The sequence below is a fragment of the Drosophila santomea genome, chromosome 2R (assembly GCF_016746245.2).
Source record: "Drosophila santomea strain STO CAGO 1482 chromosome 2R, Prin_Dsan_1.1, whole genome shotgun sequence".
NCBI classification, from domain to species: Eukaryota; Metazoa; Arthropoda; class Insecta; order Diptera; family Drosophilidae; genus Drosophila; species Drosophila santomea.
Genome location: NC_053017.2, coordinates 14,429,456 through 14,447,864, shown reverse-complemented (window position 1 = coordinate 14,447,864; position 18,409 = coordinate 14,429,456). Strand labels below are relative to the sequence as shown.

General features: G+C 39.8%; 11 protein-coding genes and 1 long non-coding RNA gene across 12 annotated transcripts; 9 read left to right on the top strand and 3 right to left on the bottom strand.

Moving 5' to 3' along the window:
- Nucleotides 1–783: 783 nt before the first annotated feature.
- LOC120446567 (bomanin Bicipital 1) lies at nt 784–1,237 on the bottom strand. The gene is made up of 2 exons (XM_039627587.1): nt 1,174–1,237; nt 784–1,111 (listed from the first exon to the last, which is right to left on the bottom strand). Exons 1-2 carry the CDS (start codon nt 1,229–1,231, stop codon nt 816–818), a joined length of 354 nt encoding a protein of 117 aa, XP_039483521.1. The 5' UTR covers nt 1,232–1,237; the 3' UTR covers nt 784–815.
- Nucleotides 1,238–2,935: 1,698 nt separating this feature from the next.
- LOC120446572 (bomanin Short 2-like) lies at nt 2,936–3,301 on the top strand. Its single transcript, XM_039627594.2, has 2 exons — nt 2,936–3,014; nt 3,088–3,301. Exons 1-2 carry the CDS (start codon nt 2,957–2,959, stop codon nt 3,165–3,167), a joined length of 138 nt encoding a protein of 45 aa, XP_039483528.1. The 5' UTR covers nt 2,936–2,956; the 3' UTR covers nt 3,168–3,301.
- A 305-nt stretch (nt 3,302–3,606) lies between these two features.
- On the top strand, nt 3,607–3,900 carry LOC120445913 (bomanin Short 1-like). Its single transcript, XM_039626571.1, has 2 exons — nt 3,607–3,661; nt 3,711–3,900. Exons 1-2 carry the CDS (start codon nt 3,607–3,609, stop codon nt 3,842–3,844), a joined length of 189 nt encoding a protein of 62 aa, XP_039482505.1. The 3' UTR covers nt 3,845–3,900.
- A 327-nt stretch (nt 3,901–4,227) lies between these two features.
- Nucleotides 4,228–4,647, top strand: LOC120445912 (bomanin Short 1-like). Its single transcript, XM_039626570.1, has 2 exons — nt 4,228–4,408; nt 4,477–4,647. Exons 1-2 carry the CDS (start codon nt 4,279–4,281, stop codon nt 4,551–4,553), a joined length of 207 nt encoding a protein of 68 aa, XP_039482504.1. The 5' UTR covers nt 4,228–4,278; the 3' UTR covers nt 4,554–4,647.
- Nucleotides 4,648–6,199: 1,552 nt separating this feature from the next.
- On the top strand, nt 6,200–7,045 carry LOC120446661. Its single transcript, XR_005615885.1, has 3 exons — nt 6,200–6,214; nt 6,283–6,842; nt 6,905–7,045. It is a non-coding gene; the product is annotated as an uncharacterized LOC120446661 (long non-coding RNA).
- A 42-nt stretch (nt 7,046–7,087) lies between these two features.
- On the bottom strand, nt 7,088–7,727 carry LOC120446660. Its single transcript, XM_039627732.2, has 2 exons — nt 7,583–7,727; nt 7,088–7,528 (listed from the first exon to the last, which is right to left on the bottom strand). The coding sequence occupies exons 1-2, from the start codon at nt 7,638–7,640 to the stop codon at nt 7,116–7,118; spliced, it is 471 nt and encodes a 156-aa protein (XP_039483666.1). The 5' UTR covers nt 7,641–7,727; the 3' UTR covers nt 7,088–7,115.
- A 928-nt stretch (nt 7,728–8,655) lies between these two features.
- LOC120445472 (bomanin Short 2) lies at nt 8,656–9,102 on the top strand. The gene is made up of 2 exons (XM_039625917.1): nt 8,656–8,815; nt 8,879–9,102. The coding sequence occupies exons 1-2, from the start codon at nt 8,758–8,760 to the stop codon at nt 8,956–8,958; spliced, it is 138 nt and encodes a 45-aa protein (XP_039481851.1). The 5' UTR covers nt 8,656–8,757; the 3' UTR covers nt 8,959–9,102.
- Nucleotides 9,103–10,158: 1,056 nt separating this feature from the next.
- LOC120445289 (bomanin Short 3) lies at nt 10,159–10,583 on the top strand. Its single transcript, XM_039625592.2, has 2 exons — nt 10,159–10,318; nt 10,390–10,583. The coding sequence occupies exons 1-2, from the start codon at nt 10,267–10,269 to the stop codon at nt 10,455–10,457; spliced, it is 120 nt and encodes a 39-aa protein (XP_039481526.1). The 5' UTR covers nt 10,159–10,266; the 3' UTR covers nt 10,458–10,583.
- Nucleotides 10,584–10,946: 363 nt separating this feature from the next.
- Nucleotides 10,947–11,376, top strand: LOC120445288 (bomanin-836). The gene is made up of 2 exons (XM_039625590.2): nt 10,947–11,105; nt 11,169–11,376. Exons 1-2 carry the CDS (start codon nt 11,042–11,044, stop codon nt 11,333–11,335), a joined length of 231 nt encoding a protein of 76 aa, XP_039481524.1. The 5' UTR covers nt 10,947–11,041; the 3' UTR covers nt 11,336–11,376.
- A 495-nt stretch (nt 11,377–11,871) lies between these two features.
- Nucleotides 11,872–12,166, top strand: LOC120445511 (bomanin-065). The gene is made up of 2 exons (XM_039625969.2): nt 11,872–11,968; nt 12,035–12,166. Exons 1-2 carry the CDS (start codon nt 11,917–11,919, stop codon nt 12,103–12,105), a joined length of 123 nt encoding a protein of 40 aa, XP_039481903.1. The 5' UTR covers nt 11,872–11,916; the 3' UTR covers nt 12,106–12,166.
- Nucleotides 12,167–12,321: 155 nt separating this feature from the next.
- Nucleotides 12,322–12,679, bottom strand: LOC120445510 (bomanin-068). The gene is made up of 2 exons (XM_039625968.1): nt 12,539–12,679; nt 12,322–12,459 (listed from the first exon to the last, which is right to left on the bottom strand). The coding sequence occupies exons 1-2, from the start codon at nt 12,588–12,590 to the stop codon at nt 12,389–12,391; spliced, it is 123 nt and encodes a 40-aa protein (XP_039481902.1). The 5' UTR covers nt 12,591–12,679; the 3' UTR covers nt 12,322–12,388.
- Nucleotides 12,680–15,477: 2,798 nt separating this feature from the next.
- LOC120444393 (chitinase-like protein Idgf5) lies at nt 15,478–17,082 on the top strand. Its single transcript, XM_039624015.1, has 3 exons — nt 15,478–15,633; nt 15,697–16,257; nt 16,327–17,082. The coding sequence occupies exons 1-3, from the start codon at nt 15,504–15,506 to the stop codon at nt 16,968–16,970; spliced, it is 1,335 nt and encodes a 444-aa protein (XP_039479949.1). The 5' UTR covers nt 15,478–15,503; the 3' UTR covers nt 16,971–17,082.
- The last annotated feature ends 1,327 nt before the right edge of the window (nt 17,083–18,409 follow it).

The window sequence follows — 18,409 nt, the reverse complement described above, 5'->3', positions numbered from 1 at the left end:
GCTTAAATAGGCGTACGTCGCATTTTGGGAAGTTTTTGGTGATTGGGGCCTACCAAGAGTTATCTGTGGTGAATCCCAAATCTATTCATTTTTGGTTGTGTCTCTTCTGACTTTTGGTTTCCAGAACAAAAGCAAACACGAGAGAACGCTTTAGTCGAGTTCCACGACTATTTGATACCCGTTACTCAGCTAGTGGAAGTGCGAAGAGAAATTTCAACACTGACCGTTTTTGCCGGCTTGTGGGCGTTAGAGTGGGCGTGGCAAAAAAACTAACAAAAATGTGAAAAAATATCGATATATATAGCGTCGCAAAAAGTTGTTCTGCAGATCGATCCCAACTTTCTAGCTTTTAAGAGATCTCGACGTTCATACAGACGGACATATGGACATGGCCAGATTGACTCGGCTATTGATCCTGATCAAGAATATATGTACTTTATATGGTCGGAAACGCTTTCTTCTGCCTGTTACATACTTTTCAACAAATCTAGTACACCCTTTTACTCTACGAGTAACTGGTATAATTATTAATAAAATAGCATCATATATTCAAAAGAAGTGTTAAGTAATAACGCTACAAAATCAAATTTCTCATAGTTTTTATTGGATTTTTAAGCAAAACTTAAACTAAATCCCCAGCTAAGACGCAGATGAAACCCATAACAAAATACTGTACGAAGTGCTATAAGTTTACTAACAAAAGGTTATCCTTTAAGAATTTATTAATCATTTATTTATTTAATATTTATTGAGAATTCATGCCAGAAAAATTTAAAATGCGAGGTATTTTATGTTCTAAGCACGGTATAATTGGATTAATCCCCGCCCACGTTGATGCTGCAGCCCACGCAATCCTTATTGTGAAGGTAAGTGCCACCAGGCAGGCGACCACTAAAGCCATCCGGATACTGGATGCCACCGCCTCGTCCGTCGCCAGCTGCAGGTCGCCGGAATGTAGCGCCCAGAGCTCCTGGATAAGCGCCAGGGGAATTAATATAGACTGTTCCCTGGCCCGGCCTGCCCGTCCTGTAGGTTTGGCCACCGACCACCAAGTTGTCCGCCACCGGCGGACTGCAATCCCGGCATACTCCGCCGATAATCACATTTCCGGCTGTGGAGTAATGAAATGATAAAGCAAATTGTGACAGTGAGAGGGGTCCATCTGATTCTTACCTGTGGCCTGGGAAGCCAGGACAACGACAATTGCAAAGAACACAATCAGGCACTTCATTCTCAATCTGCGTGCAAGACGAATCTGCTCGAGACACACCAAATCCAAAAGCTTTTAAGTATTGTTTTGTTCTGGATGCCAGAAGGCAGAAGGGGCACATCCGAGGGTAGATACGAGGGTCGTTTGATAAGTCCGTGACTTTTTGAATAAAATATATTTTTTTCGTCAAAGAAGCGTTTTATTTCTCAACATAATCTCCTTTTAGCTCTATACATTTAGTCCAGCGTTTTTCCAATTTTTTTATTCCTTCCAAATAATAGGTTTTCTCAAGGCCCTCAAAATAGTCGTTTGTTTCTGTGATGACCTCTTCATTTGACCCGAATCTCTTACCGCCGAGCCATTTCTTCATGTTTGGAAACAAAAAATAGTCACAGGGGGCTAAATCTGGAGAATATGCTGGATGGGGTAGCAGTTCGTAGCCCAATTTATGAAATTTTGCCATGCTGACTACACACGTGTGCACCCGTGCATTGTCCTGATGGAACAGCACTTTTTTTTTCGCCAAATGCGGTCGTTTCTGCTTCAAATCAATATCGAATCTGTCCAAAAGCTCTGAATAATATTCGCCGGTGATCGTTTTACCCTTTTCAAGGTAATCGATGTGAATGATACCTTGTGCATCCCAAAAAACTGTGGCCATGACCTTGTTGGCCGACAGACCCACCTTGGCCTTCTTTGGTGCACGTTCACCCGGAGAAACCCACTGTCTTGATTGTTCTTTGGTCTCTGGTGTGGTGTGGTGGATCCATGTTTCGTCTACGGTAACGAAACGGCGCAAAAATTCGTTTGGATTGCGGTTGAACATCGCCAAACACTCCTTTGAAATGGTCACACGGTTGCGCTTATGGTCGTGTGTGAGCAATCGCGGCACCCATCGCGCGGAAAGCTTTTTCATGTCCAAATATTCATGTAAAATGTGATGTACCCGTTCAGTTGAGATGCCTACAGCCTCAGCTACCTCACGCACTTTCATTCTCCGATCATCCAATATCATTCCATGGATTTTGTCGACGATTTCTGGCATGACGACCTCTTTTGGGCGACCTGAACGTTCGGCATCACTTGTACTGGTACGACCACAACGGAACTCAGTAAACCATTTCTTAACCATTGAAATTGATGGTGCAGAGTCCCCATAATATTTATCAAGTCTTTCCTTGGTTTCGGTGATGGATTTTTTACGCAAAAAATAATGCTTAATTAGCACACGAAATTCACTTTTTTCCATTTTCGTTAAAATTCACGAGATCGTCTGCTTTCAATGCCTATAAAACGCAAACCAAAAAACGCAGCTTTCTCAAAATTTTACAGTCAGCTGTTAATCGATAACTGCTGACAGGAGCAGTGTTGTATTTAGAGCAGGTGCGCGGCAAATACAAAAAGTCACGGACTTATCAAACGACCCTCGTAGCAGCGGGATTCGCCCCAGAAACCAGTTCAATTTACAGATAACTCTTGGCAGGGTTTTTCAGAAGTACGCAATCACTAAAGCTCGCACTTTGGTTTTAGCTAGCTGGAAATAAAACGAAAGCTTATGGACATATGGAGTATGCGAAAACCCGAACACACCTGATACACACGTAAATTTATCTCGATTCCATTGACTATTCAATTTTTATGTTGAATTTGCATTTGCGTAGCTTTCCGATCCGACCGGCTATATAAGTCCGGTGCCCACTGGCCAATATCATCATTTTATCTCAATCGAATCAATCCAGAATCAATATGAAATTCTTCTCCGTCGTCACCGTCTTCGTACTCGGTCTGCTGGCTGTGGCCAACGGTGAGTAAAGCTATTTCAAACTAGGTTTATAATCATAAATATAATTATTAAACTAATAAATTGTGTTTGGCAGCTGTTCCACTGTCGCCCGATCCAGGAAACGTGATCATCAACGGCGACTGCAAGTACTGCAATGTGCGCGGTGGAAGGTAGGAAGATTATTGTCCAAGGATCGAGAAATCTTCAAGCTGAGACACAATAGTTATAACCATTTATGCTAACGTCACACATAGAATTTATAATGCCAAAAAAACAAATAGATGAAAAGAAAGGAATTTACTTCCTTTTGCAATAGAAAAGAAAACAGTTTTATTTTGCTTTTTATTTTTAGCTACGCACAACTAATCAGTAAAAAAATTTATTAAATTTCTCAGGAAAAATATGCGATAAGCTGTTAAAAATGTTATTCCTCATAATGTGCATAGTTAATGTATTTCATTATTGTCTCTCAATCAATGCTCTCATCTCCAACTGGACTTGAGTCACTCCGATTCTCCGATTTTACTATCGACTATATAAGATCTGGTTCCATAGATTGATCGTTGGACCGGTGTGCAGCTTATAAAACCGGATCTATTTAATAAAAATCAATATGAGATTTTTTACAGTCATCACCATTATGCTTGGTGTCCTGTCCTTATCCAAAGGTGTGTAGAATCTTAAAAATAAAGGAATAAACAATCATCTTTTTTGAAGCTGTTCCGCTGTCACCCGATCCAGGAAATGTTATCATCAATGGCGATTGTGTAAACTGCAATGTTCGCGGGTTTGCGCACCAGGGTTCCGCCGGGATAGCCTCTGGCATCGATGGTGGTTATGTCAGATCCTGAGTCACCATTTCTAATGGTAATCTCGTGAATTGTTCCTTAAATAATATCAGATATTACAACGGAGATTGAGATGAATAAAGTTTACAGATAGAACTTACGGGCATATCCGAATTCGACGAGGGAAATGAGCGCCAGTAGAAGAACCAAAATCGAAAAACAATTCATCGCTGTGACAATTGAAAAGAATCAATGAATGTGATCCCTTAATTGCAGCACTACTTATACAGCTATAACTATTAATCTCGGCAGAGCAAAACACGTAAGTAAGTTACTTTAGTTCTGGAAGCCAAAAGGCAGAAGAGGCACAACCAAAGGTGAATAGGTTTAGAAATTATCACAGATAACTCTTGGCAGGGTTTTTCAGAAGTCATCAATCACCAAAAACGTTCCCATAATGGGTGGCTTATCACTGATAAGCGTGGTTTTTCGATCCGATGGTCGGCTATATAAGTGGCCGTTCCACTAACCGAAATCATCAGTTCATCTCAATCGAATCAAGAACAAATATGAAATTCTTCTCCGTCGTCACCGTCTTCGTACTCGGTCTTCTGACTGTGGGCAACGGTGAGTAAAACTATTTTATATTAGGTTTATAATTATAATTATTAAACTATTGAATTTTTGTTTGCCAGCTGTTCCACTGTCGCCCGATCAAACCCTGATCATCAACGGTGACTGCCCACGTTGCACCATCAGCAATGGCAAGTAGGAAGATTCTTGCCCATGGATTGAGAAAACTTCAAACTGAAACACAATAGTTGTAACCATTTATGCCAAACAAATAAATACATGAAAAGAGAGGTATTTACTTCCCTTCGCACTAGAAAAGAAAACATAACGACTTTTAATTGTGTGTAGCTACAAACTAATCAAAACAAAAAATTTATTTAAATTTCTTAAGAAAAATATGGATTAAACATAATATGCATAGCCTATAGATTTCATTTTTCTTAGGGGCTCTCAATCAATGCTCTCATCGTCTATTGCTCGCACTTGAGTCACTAGATTATACTAGATTCGGTGAAAAGTACGGAACAGACAGAAGGAAAAGTTTCCGACCATATAAAGCATATATATTCTTGATCAGTATCAGTAACCGAGTCGATCTGGCCATGTCTATGGCCATGTCTATGGCCATGTCTGACTATAATGGATTCTATCCTATTATCTCTAATTCTGACTCTCTGCCGCCCTTAAAGCGATCAATACTAAAGTTTTAAACAAATTTTCAGATCTATATATACTAATATATTGCCTCGCCAAAAACTGTCAATATAGTAATTTCTCCATCGCACTTCCAAAAGCTATGTAACGGGTATCATATAGTCGGGGCACTCGACTATAGCATTCTCTCTTGTGTTACTTATAAATTATAGGTAAATAAGATTATAAGCCCCAAAATAATAATTTTAAATCTGCAGGTCGCCGGAATGGAGCGCCCAGAGCACCTGGTTTAGAGTTGGGGGAATTTATATACTCCGCCGATAATCACATTTCCGGCTGTGAAAAAATGAAATAATAAGGGAAGTATTCCCATTTGCTTTGTACTGGAAGCCAGGAGAGGCACAACCAAGGATAGATAGTGGTTATTTCTTTTTGTTTTACGCGCACAAGTTAATACTTAAAATTATATTTCAACTTAATACCACAACCTCCCTTGATAGCTTTTGTTCGTGTATACTTGGCAGCCATGGCAGTCCCCGGGAACGTGAATGTTGTCATTTGAGATAGTAGTTAGGGTAACAGTTGCTAAAATATAAGTATATATTACAAAGGAGATTCGAAAGGATGAAGTATCTTACGGGCGAATCTCCATTGGTATGTATTACTATCAAACCAAATCCCATCTCTTTTGATACCAGCTATGCTAAATGTTTCTAAAATGATATAATATATTAGAAAGGAGATTCGGAAAAGTAAAGTTTACAGATAGAACTTACCGGCATATCCCAATTCGACGAGGGAAATGAACGCCAGTAGGGGAACCAAAATCGAAAACCATTTTATCGCTGTGACAATTGAGAAGAATCAATGAATGTGATCCCTTAATTGCAGCACTATTTATTTAGCTGTACCTTCATATCTCGGCAGTGAAAAACACGGGAATACCAGAAAATGCCCTAGAATATTTATAAATCTTTCGGCTTTCCAGAAGTCACCAATCACCAAAAACTTCCCAAAATGCGTGGCTTATCACTGCATTTGCGTGGCTTTTTGATCCGACGTACGCCTATTTAAGCAGTGGATTTGGACAAATTTGACATCAGTTGAATCCAATCGGTTGCTCAGTGAGAAACCCATCCAGAATCAATATGAAATTCTTCTCCGTCGTCACCGTCTTCGTACTTGGTCTGCTGGCTGTTGCCAACGGTGAGTAAAACTATTTCATATTAGGTTTATAATTATAATTATTAAACTAATGAATTTTTGTTTGTCAGCTGTTCCACTGTCGCCCGATCAAACCCTGATCATCAACAGCCCGACATCAACTGATTGCTTCTTCCACAATTGAAAGTAGGAAGATTCTTGCCCATGGATTGAGAAAACTTCAAACTGAAACACAATAGTTTTAACCATTTATGCTGAAGTCACACAACCAAATAAATACATAAAAAGAGAGAAAAATGCATTCGCACTAGAAAGGAAAACAAGACAAGTTTTATTTGTGCGTAGCTACCAACTAATGTATTTAAATTTCTTAGAAAAAATATGGAACAGGACTCCGATAAGCTGTTAAAAATGTTATTCCTAATGTGCATAATTAATAGCTTTCATTATAGTCTCTCAATCAATGCTCTCATTTCCTACTGCACTTGAGTCACTCCGATTTTACTATCGACTATATAAGATCTGGTTCCGTAGATCGAGAGCATCAGTTATAGATGTTCGTTGGTCCGGTGTGCAGCTTATAAAACCCGGATCTATTTATTGATAATCAATATGAGATTCTTTACAGTCATCACCGTCCTTGTGCTTGGTGTCCTGTCTCTAGCCAAAGGTGGGTAGAATCTCAAAGATGAATTAGTTGATCCTGTGAATAAACAATCATCTTTTTTGAAGCTGTTCCGCTGTCACCCGATCCAGGAAATGTTATCATCAATGGCGATTGTGTACACTGCAATGTTCGCGGTGGCAAATAGAGAATTGTAATTAAATAAACCCTAGAATGTAAAATGCCTTTTCCAGTTGTAATAAAATAGCATAGAGTCCTCCTTTCTAATATATCTAATATATGGATGTATATAATTTGGATGTTAATAATTTATTGATTTCATCCACGAATATTACAACCGACGCAATCGCTGTTGCGCACCAGGGTTCCGCCGGGATAGCCTCTGGCATCGATTGTGGTTATGCCAGATCCTGGCCAGCCTCCTCCTCCTCCTCCGCCTAAGCCAGATCCGCCCAAATCGATGTACTGACCACCGCGCGACTGGCGTTTGGAACGCCTGCCAATGTACTGACTTCCTCCAGAAGATTGATGCAGTGACCAGCCGCCGGCAAGGTCATCATCATCATCGTCATCCCATGATGGACGACTGTGGGATGGAGGTGCTTTGGAGCTGGGCTTGGCTGTGGTTCTACCCCTACTTCCTTTTCCAGTTGTGGGTTTGTGGGTGGTGGTGGTAGTAGTTTGATCGTGAGAGCAGTTGACGCACTTGCCGTTGATTGTTACCTTGCCAGCTGGAGAAAAAATGGTTAGTTTTCAAGGTGAAACCTTTTAATTTTCAAACCGACCGTGGACAAAGGCCAACGTGGCCAAGAACAATAGCGCCAATAACGTCAGGCTGTTCATTATGCGGCTCTCTAAGCTGATTGATCACCGTCGCCCTCTTATATAGCCGTCCCGATAAGCTCAGATCTGTTATCTGTATGTAATGCATACAAGTTTAAAACCGATCTGACTTAAAACAAAGCTGAACTATTGACTGTTGCCTGATTAAGTAGAACTATAAATTATCACATTTTTTCGAATCAATAAAGTCGACTACCTGTCAATAAAATTTACAGAGCCGCTGATGCAATTTTATTTCAATTATTTACCTATATTTAAATAATCTCTTATATGTTTATTAGATTTTAATTACTAATAATAGTCATTTAAGTTTGAACTGTTTTTAAACATTACAAAGACTTCCTATTTAATTTCATCAACAACTTATATTAAATATTTACAAGGAGATATGAATTGCTTTAACTAAATTGATGGGCAAATATTTTACTATTTAGGTTTCGAGCATTTTTATTATATAAAAATAAATTTAAAATAAAGTTTAATGAACTCGTTTTTTATTTTAAGTGTATACCTGTTAATTTAATTTGCAGAACGTACAAACTTTGTATTCAAAATGTTATAAGCCGGTTTTAATTTCTCTGAGCGCACATTTCTATATCGAAATATATGCAAAATATTGTTACTGCCATTGTTTGTTTTAATTTTAGCGATTTCCAGTTGCATGTGGTTAAGATTGGGGTAAATAGAAACAAGTTTATTTTGTAAACAAAACCATAAACCAATTATTCAGTTCTTAGGAAGAAAGGTAAATGATTAAAAAGTATATTGAACTGCAACTATATTAATACTTCCAAGAACTCTAATGGTTTTCTCTAGAACTACCAGCTAGTTCAACAACACACACCTTTTTGCATCCCATAAGCTGGACTGGAATTTCCAGATTTAAATACGCAAAACAAACTGCAATTAAACGCTCAACTTTCTGTATTTTCCCAAGCGCCTGCAATTCAATGGGGCTTATCAAAAGCCGCCGTCCACCCAGTGCACACTTGTTGCACCAAGATGCGAGGCTGAGCTATAAAAGATCAGGCAAATCTGACCAAGAGCATCAGTTGAATGCAATCAATTGCCTGCGCACCTGTCATCTAAAAAGCACAACAAACAGCCCAGCATCAATATGAAGTTCTTCTCCGTCGTCACCGTTTTCGTGTTCGGTCTGCTGGCTGTGGCCAACGGTTAGTATAACTATATTTAACTGCTATTTGATTGCATAATTAATTATTCATTTTCCTCCTCAGCTGTTCCCCTGTCGCCCGATCCAGGAAATGTGGTGATCAACGGCGACTGCAAGTACTGCAATGTGCACGGTGGAAAGTAGGAAAGTGCTCGCCAGAAACTCGAAGAAGGGCCAAAACTTACCTCAAATCCAGAACACCATATTTATACTATCACACTTGTACTAAAATGAACACTAGTAGTAAAACACATTGCCAGTTACAAATAAAATGATGGAAAAATAAAACTATTTTCGTATTTTAAATTTCTTTCAGCTGCTCAAGAGAAATGTTTAATAATAAATCAAATAAAAGCTAAATTACATTACATTAAATGTTGTAATTAAATTACAAAAACACAGGGTGGGCAAATAAAATAATTAACAAATTATCTTTAAATAATAGAAGCTTGAGAATAATTCTTGGCCTTATAGATAAAACTACATAGCAAATTACTCATCCGCACTGTTGCACTGCAGGTTGATAACCTATTCTTAACTTATTTGTACTATTATTAATAACATACATACATATGTTTTGTTACACACATATTTTGTAAGCAATTGTTATTTTCGATTACCTATACTAATTTTCTACCTACTTATACCTATAGTCTAAAAATAATTAGTTAACTTAACCTATAGTCTAAAAATAATTAGTTAACTTAATCACCATTATAAGATGGGCACATTAGTTTAACAATTAGTTTAAAATCTGCAGAAATCGAAATAAATTTAAAAAAAAAATTAAAATAAAAATAAAAAGCAAAACAAGAGCATATGATTATAAATTGTATATATATTTATTTGAATCAAGTTAAGCTTTTTTGTGGAATTTCACTTGGATTTATTGGGAGTTAAAACCAGACTTCGCCAAAGTACCTTGATTACCCATTTGCGCACAAAACGTGCTAATACACTGAGTGCTAATATGGCAGTTTATTGATTCGGCGGAATTGAACGCATAAAAACTGGTCTCGATACTGGGAAAAACGAATCGTTGGGGCGCCAAGTCAAATGCAATCAGGTTTGCAGTCTGGCCACCGCACGTGAATAGAATCGCGCTCTGGACCAGCTCGGATTTCCCTTTCCCAATCGCCGAACCCCGGGGCTATCAGCTTGCACTTGTTTACGCTCAATTTCATTGAGAACGTTGCACCGCTGAACTTGGGGATTTTACGTTTGAGGTGCTGACTGCGGCTTGGGGCTGGACTTGGGCTTGGGGAGAATCCCAATCTCGGCCAGAGTTTTCCAGGTGTCGCTGCCAACAACAGGTTGATAAGACAGCTCAGTACGACTGGGCGCACTGGGGCATGGAACTATATAAGCCGTGCAGCTCAACCCTTTCATCATCAGTTGTTAGCTGCATATCCTCCGGAGTCAAGCTCAGAAACCAACCACAAAACCAAAAACATGAAATTCCTATCAGTTGCCTTTGTTCTGGGTCTGCTGGCCCTGGCCAATGGTGAGTAATCCCAGCTATTCAAAAGCTAAATATGTTATTTAATTATGATTTCAATTATATTTCCAACACAGCCAATCCCCTGACTCCTGGCAATGTCATCATCAACGGCGATTGCCGCGTCTGCAATGTGAGGGCCTAAGGGCAGGAAAGATGGAGCTGAAGAAAGATGCCACTTGAAGTTCACATACAGTCACATTTTATTAAGTCAAAAATGTAATAGAAATTCCAAGAACCAATTGAACAAATTACAAATATTCAAACAAAACAACATTCTATTTTTATGGGAAAATATTATTGATTTCTATAGATAACAACCAAAGGGCAGCCGGGATACCTAATCAGCAAACCTCTTAAATAGTTTCTAGCCACAAAATGTGTTACAAAGTTCTAGGAAAACAATCTTTTGCAATTATTGCAATATTGCCGATTGGGAATACCCTATTTTGACAATCCAAATAAATGTTTTTAAAATAAAATTTGAAATAATCATATAATTATTGTTATCATATCATATAATTACAATTACAGAATTACTAATACTTAATAATTACTGAATAAAGAGTAAGTGTTCCTTATCTTTCTTTAAACGCCTTCTGTAGAATCCCACTAAAAGATTATATATTTAATAAGTTAATACTATATGCACTATGTACTAATTCCATATAAAAAGCAGAGCACTCGCAGTTTCGCAGTCACATTTATTTGAAATCCCGAAGCAAAAACATGAAACCCCTCCAATTCGCCGTAACTTTGATGCTGCTTTTCTGCCTTCTGGTAGCTGTAAATGGTAATTATTTTACAAAATAAAAAAATTTTAATAGATTTTTAGCTAAACATTTCTTAATTGCAGCTACGCCGGGAAAGGTGTATATCAATGGAAAATGCATCGACTGTAATAGGCCCGATAATGATGAGGGAATTATAACTCCTCCAGATCATAACTCTGCGGCTTCCATGTCGTACACTTTGACATCTGGAGCGGTGCTCTTTGGAATTATATATAATATATTCATTTAATTTGCCATGTAATCAAAACTATATTAAAATGTGGGAACTAAGATCTTTTTAATATTAATTTCTTGGCATTTAGAACTTGCGACGAAATGGGAACTTTAAGACTCATCATAATTCATATATTTAACCTCCTATAAAATTCGCCTAATTATTTTAATTTCTGAGAACTTAAAGATTAATTCATATATTAAAAGAATAAAAAAATTAACTAATAGAGCATTTAATTTGTATCTAAATGATATTTAGATCTGTTTTTGATTTATATTTTGGGTTGAGCGCACAACCGTTTTGTGTTTCCTAATCAAAACACATCTACATTAACCTATTAATTTATATTCGACTGATTGATGTCATTATCGCTACATTTTGTGTTGCTATATTTATAATATGTACCGCCTTATCAGGGGAAACATTTTTTCTAGGGCATTTCCCTGTCGACCTTGTACTTGAACTTGCACTTGCAATAGCTTAGATACTTACTATCAGGGAAAAACCTGATATTTAAATGCACCTTAATAGGTGCCTATAAAAGAAAACCAATGAAGTGCATTTTTATCAGTTCCATTTGAAACGTTGCCAACAATATGAAGTGGGTGTCCTTGATCTTTCTATTCGGTCTGCTCGCCATGGCAGTGGGTACGTATCCGTGAGTTTCATAGATATGAAACCAATTTCATAAATATTATTTGATTATTGCTATAGCTTCTCCGCTAAATCCGGGTAATGTCATTATCAATGGAGATTGCCGCCATTGTAATGTTCACGGCGGCTAAAATGGAGTTAAATAAACTATGTGTAAATCACACTTATGGAAAATAAAGATTGTGCATAAAATATGGTTCTTATTTATTTTATTTGTACAATGAACTGTAAGAGTTGGAACATTTGCTTGGGAGGTCTTTTAAATGCGACTACATGTCACAACGACTAGCTGTTAAATACATTGCGCTGAAAAATTTAAAAATGTCTTATATATATTATAAACTACATTTTGTTGTTTCAGTGATTTTATTTTATGTCATAATCCCACACAAATTCGGTTGAGTTTCGCACACTTTAATCGCCTCGAATATTGCAAACTTTGCAGTCGCCGTTTATGATCACATTGCCAGGACTCATTGGATTGGCTACAAGGACATAAATGAAGAAAAGAGTTTGATTAGAAACAAGTTTTGATTATTTCTGGAACACTCAATGAGCACTTACCACTTGCTAAGGCCCAAAGTCCCAATAGAAAAGCGATCGAGAGCAGCTTCATATTGTGAGTGTTTCAACGATTTAGCGACTAAAACTACCTATTGATTCGAACAGGTCTCTTTTATAGCCGCGCCAGTGGGATTGATTAGTGAATTGCGCACTTTTTCAATTAATTCCTGACCCTTACAATATATAAAAATGCGTCATAACTTGATTTTTACAGCACATCCCGATCGATTTATTTGCATTAAATAGATCTTCGTCTGTGATTTGCAAACAGTTATTGATTTCGGAGAAATTTTAAATCTCTCTCATTTGATTGTAGCACTTTTTACATACATTTGTAATCATTATAAATAATCTTAACATTTTTTGTTATCAAAGGTTTCATTATATATTCGATCTACCATTTTTATACCCGTTACTCTACGATAGCAGTGAAAATAGTTGTCCAATAGTGGAATGTAATACCTCGTTGAATTCGTAACAAAATTCCAAAAATGTTGGGATAGACATAGTCAGCTATGTTTATTAGCAGCACAAAACAGTTTTTATTTCAGATGTGCGGCCATTTTTGGCCAAGTTATGGCGAAAACACCCGCACCCCACACCCCACAATAAGTAATTAGGCAATTTATAATAAGTTTGACTGAAAAAGGTGTGACTAACTAACTTTTTTCTTTTTCTATTATAATTAGTTATTTACTTAATTTTAACACAATGTTTTTTTTACAGTGTACGTGTGTTTGCACATGACTGGCAATTAAGCCAATGAAGCATTAAAAAACAACCAGTCGAGCTTCATGCAAAATGAGTTTTTTGGGTGTTTCGAGGGGCTTGAGGCGATTTTTAGGGCTTTGGTTTTGGTGATGGGGTGGTGGGTGATGTTGCACGAAGAAAGGTGAATGCAAATGGGGCGGAGAAAGGGTTTAACGCAGTCAACCAGCTTCCACTCACACAGGATTAGTGCCGCATGCGCTAAGCGATGTTGTTGTTGTTTTTCTTGTTGTTGTTCCACACACATTTGTCAACGTAGATGGCATTACGGATAAATGAACTCGAGCCAAATGAGCGTACACATGTGCGTATACGTAATATGTGTGAAATGTGCGCCTGTATAGACGGCCAGCCGACACGTGCGCGTTAACAATTTAATTACGCGCTGCGGGCAGCGGCAGCTGCCACAAGTCTCTCGAAAAAAGTTAATCATCGAGTCGAGCTGGTATTCACGAATTAAATCCAGCCACCAGTTACCGTTGTGGCACGCTTAAAGCCGGCCAAATGTTTCTGCTCAAAGAACTCGAGTGGTGTTTAAATGCGGCAAGTCGGGGGTCTCAAGTGGTCATGTTCATGCTCTATAAACTCAAATAAAACAGACTCGGCTATTAATCCTGATCAAGAATATGTATACTATATACTTGTATTGACAGAAGAATCTACAAAGGGAGTGGTAAAGAAACCTACGATTATGGAAACCCCATTGTAAAAATACGTAAGTCTGAACTTCTTTATTAAAATAATGAAAAGAAGTAACATATTTCATTCTTGATAACCATTTATGTACGACTTCGCAGTGGGCGTGGCACTGGCAATGGGGTGGAATGGGATGGGCGTTAGAAAGTAGAAAGTTGGAAGTAGAAAGTAGAAAGTAGAAAGCAGTGCCACCGAACATGTGTGCATTTTGTTAGTTGATTGCCTAAGCGTCCGTGCTTGTGGTTACATACTGTTGATTCCTGTTGGCTTTTTCCCACCGTTGGCTTCCTTTATTGTCCTTTTTTTGTGCTGCGGTTAGTTTTATGGCTCTCACCATTTGGCTTTATGATGCAACCAACTGTGGCCTTTTGCATAAACTTGGAATTCATTTTGTTGCTCTCACTTGGGCGTGCCATGTGAAAACGGCCTAGGTACAGAAAACCACAATCAACAGTTTAATTATAAAACAGTTGTGCAGTTTTGTACTAAACTTCATCGATTTGAATTTTATTAAAATAACACTTTATTGTACGTAAGTGCTATTTGTTAAGTTCAAAACGAATGAAGCGAGCTCTTGTAAATAAAGTAACAAAGTAAATTATCCGTGGGACTGACAAACAAGCAATTCGACTTGGTTTCCCAAAAGGTTTTCAAAGCAAAAACAGCCACCAACCACTGATCCCATCCCGCAAAAGTTGACCCTTCCATTTCCATCAAATGACATGGCAGTTGGAAGTTGGCAGTCAACACATTTGGCCCCTTGCCGTCACGTGAGCAAAATTGCTAATCAACTGGGGGGATGGACAACCAAGGACATGGACATGGACACGGCCATCCATGTTTGAGTGCTGGTGACCCCCAGTTGTGGCGGCCCACTCCTGGGCGGAGTGACAACTCATCATTCCGTCGTTGAAGTCGAGGGCTTTAATGTGCTTAAGCGTTACGAGCATGAGCAAACTTTATTGTCCTGCGGGAATCGATAAATTGGTGCTGAGTGCAGGTCTTCGGATTGGCATTGAAGTTGTGGAAGTGACACTTTGATAACCCAAGCCATCCCCATTCGACCACCCACTTTTTACTTTGAGCGACACTAATCTGTGTGTGTGGGTTGTATGGTGGATGTTTGTTTGCCAGTTTTGTGGCAAGTGTGGATAATGGAGGGTGGTTAAGTAGCTCAGTTCAAATGAAATTTGAAATATTTCATTCATTATATTTACAGACTCACAGGGTTATGTTTGAAATATATCTGAAATGAACTTGTAGCTAGAAACATTCATTTAGGATGCGCTCTTAAGGAATTTCGCTTAAAAGTATGCAATGCTATTGGATGAATGTACTACGAATTTCTAGTAACATGTCTTTTAATTATGCTTTTTTATAAATAAGAACACCAAGCTAAATAAGTTCTTATCAGCGCTTGTTTCGACTGATGCTCATCAAAACAAATCGTCGCCCCAGTTCAGTTGTGAATCTAACTTAGTGCTAAGCGGTACTACGTAGCATGTTGTTCATCCAAAACAATCCATATGGCGGATTACTGCTCTGCAGTTTCTTCGCCATTTTCCAAAGCATATACGCCGAGGTGGGAAAACTGGTCTGCTTCTACGATGCGAAGAGTTTTGTGCGTGAAGGTGAGTTTTCGCCTAATTTTATTCAACGTGTGTCAAGTGGATCAGGGGTTATCTCCACTGCAGGCCCCGCCCAAATGTCGCTGGCTGAACTGGAGCCCGCTCTACAGTTTTGCAACTTTCTGGTGTACGGCTATGCGGGCATTGATGCCGAGACCTATAAGATCAATAGTTTGGATCCATCGTTGACCAACGATCGCCAGCATTATCGCCACATAACTGCTCTGCGCCAGAAGTATCCGCATGTCCGCTTCCTGCTGTCGGTGGGCGGCGATCGGGATGTGGACAGCGAGGGCGTGGCAGATAGTGACAAGTATCTGAGATTACTGGAACAGCCGGAGCATCGGAAAAGCTTCCAGGCGAGCGTACTGACGGAGCTGAACAACCACGGCTTCGACGGCATCGATCTCGCCTGGCAGTTCCCCAAAAATAGGTCCAAGTTTCATCAGGGCGTGATCAAGAGGGTGTGGGGAACGATTCGTGGCTGGTTCAAACAGCCATCGGTGGACGACAAGTCGGAGGAGCATCGCCAGCAGTTTGCCACCCTTCTCGCAGAGCTGCAATCCGATCTGCGGCGGGCTGGCCAACTGCTAACTGTCAGCATGCTGCCCCATGTTTCAGCGGAACGTAAGTGATATCATTACAGAAACATACAACTAGCAACTAGTAGTAGCTGGTAACTTTCACTTACCGCAGTCTTCATTGATGTTCCAACGGTGCTGAGTAACGTGGACTTTGTCAACCTGGGCACCTACGACTTCCAGACACCGGAACGCGATCCCGAAGTTGCAGATCTGCCCACACCACTGTATGCCATGTACGACCGGGATCCCAGTCACAATGTGCAGCACCAGGTGCAGTATTGGTTGAACCGGACATCCGCCATCAGTGCCCACAAGCTGCACGTGGGCGTGACCAGTTACGGCCGTGCTTGGAACATGACCCGTCGCTCCGGCATCACCGGCTATCCACCCATTCCGGCGGCCAATGGAGCTGCACCGCCGGGTAGGCAAACGGTTACATCCGGATTGCTTAGCTGGCCGGAAATTTGTGATTTGCTGCAGCAGCAACCGCAGGAACGCGAGGTGCCGCATCTGCGCAAAGTGGGCGATCCCACCAAGCGTTTTGGCATCTATGCGTACCGGGCGGCGGATGATCGTGACGAGAATGGCCTTTGGGTGGGCTACGAGGATCCCATGACGGCGGCCATCAAGGCGGCATTCGTGCAGGCGCAGGGATTGGGCGGAGTGGCCTTCCATGACCTGTCCATGGATGATTTTCGTGGCCAATGTGCTGGCGAAAAATTCCCAATTCTGCGTAGCATTAAATTTAAGCTATAGAAAAACTGCGTGGCATTAAATTTAAGCTATAGAAAAACGGCGTAGCATTACATTTAAGCTATAAAACCACTGCTCTTTGCTTGCAATTAAATGTTCTATTTTTACAGTTTCATTGAATTTCTAAAAGAATTTAATTTAAATTAGTAAAGTATGCCCACTTAACGAGCTAACAAATGGCTTCCGCGTGTCTTACTTTCTTTGGAAATATAAGAAAGCAGTTGTTTATTTAATGAAAACTAGGATAAATTGAGATGCGAGAAAAAGAAGGAGACGGAGACGGAGCAGGAAATAAACCGGCCAAGTGGAATCCTGTAAAGGCGAAAAAAGGTAAAAGTAAAAGCCTCCTGCCGCCACGAAGGCAACTGAAGTGCCAGGCGAAGCGAAAGGCAAAGCAAACTTCTCAAATGCCACTGACACGTTGGGTGGAATTTAGGGGGGAGGAGGGAGGGAGGGTGCCATGCTCGCAAGGACGAGAGGGTGGTTGGGTGGTGTTGGAGCTACGGGGTGGCATGGCGACTGGCTGGGCCAAAGTAAAAGTTGAAATTAAACCAATTAGTTTGCCTGCCACCACTCCGCTGCAATGAGCCGCATAAAACGCGGCGACGCAAGGTAAGTCCCTGAGATGCCCACAAAGTCACGAGTTCTGAAAAACCCGGCTTAAGGTTTTAAAAAGAAAATATATTGCTTTAAAGCTAGAAAGGCTTAAACATTTTTATAAATAAGGAGCGAAACATAATAATGAATCATCTACCAACTGGCATGATTAAAAATAAGAAAACTGAAACAACAAATGCTCATAGATGCCTAACCAACGGCAACTAGAAACTTAAACTTTTGATTTTTTTTCTTTATTTATTTATACTATTATTATATATTCCATCTCCGCTCACGCCAGCATCTCCTGCAGGACTTCCGTGGGTTTGGAAACGGACTTCACCCTGCAGGTATTTAGACTTGGGCTCCGTTTTTAAGAGTATTTTAAACGACGGCGCCGCCCTTTTGGGGACTTGGGGGTTGGAGAGCCGAGACCCGCAGATAAGAGGCAAATTTGGAAGTGCCATAAAGCGGAGGCGAGTGGGGAGTTGGGGGGGGATGTTGGCTGCTTCGGCGGATGGCGCCGTCATAAATTAATTATGATTTAACAACTTTAGCATGCACGACACGGCAGGAAAACTTTGCGCTTTTCATTACCGCCCAATCCCCCCCGCACACTCTTCTGATTTGTGTCGCTTTGTGGAGGAGGAAATTTTATAATTTTAATGAGCGCAAAAAGTTGTAAACTTTTGGCTGCGTTGCCATTGGAAATGCACTTCACGTTAGATAGTACTTTATAGATATATACATATACAAGTAGAAGTCCTAAAAAAAAAGTGAACACTTTGAACTGCACTTAAAATGGCTACAAAGTCCTAAGTTATCTCCGCACAATACATACAGTG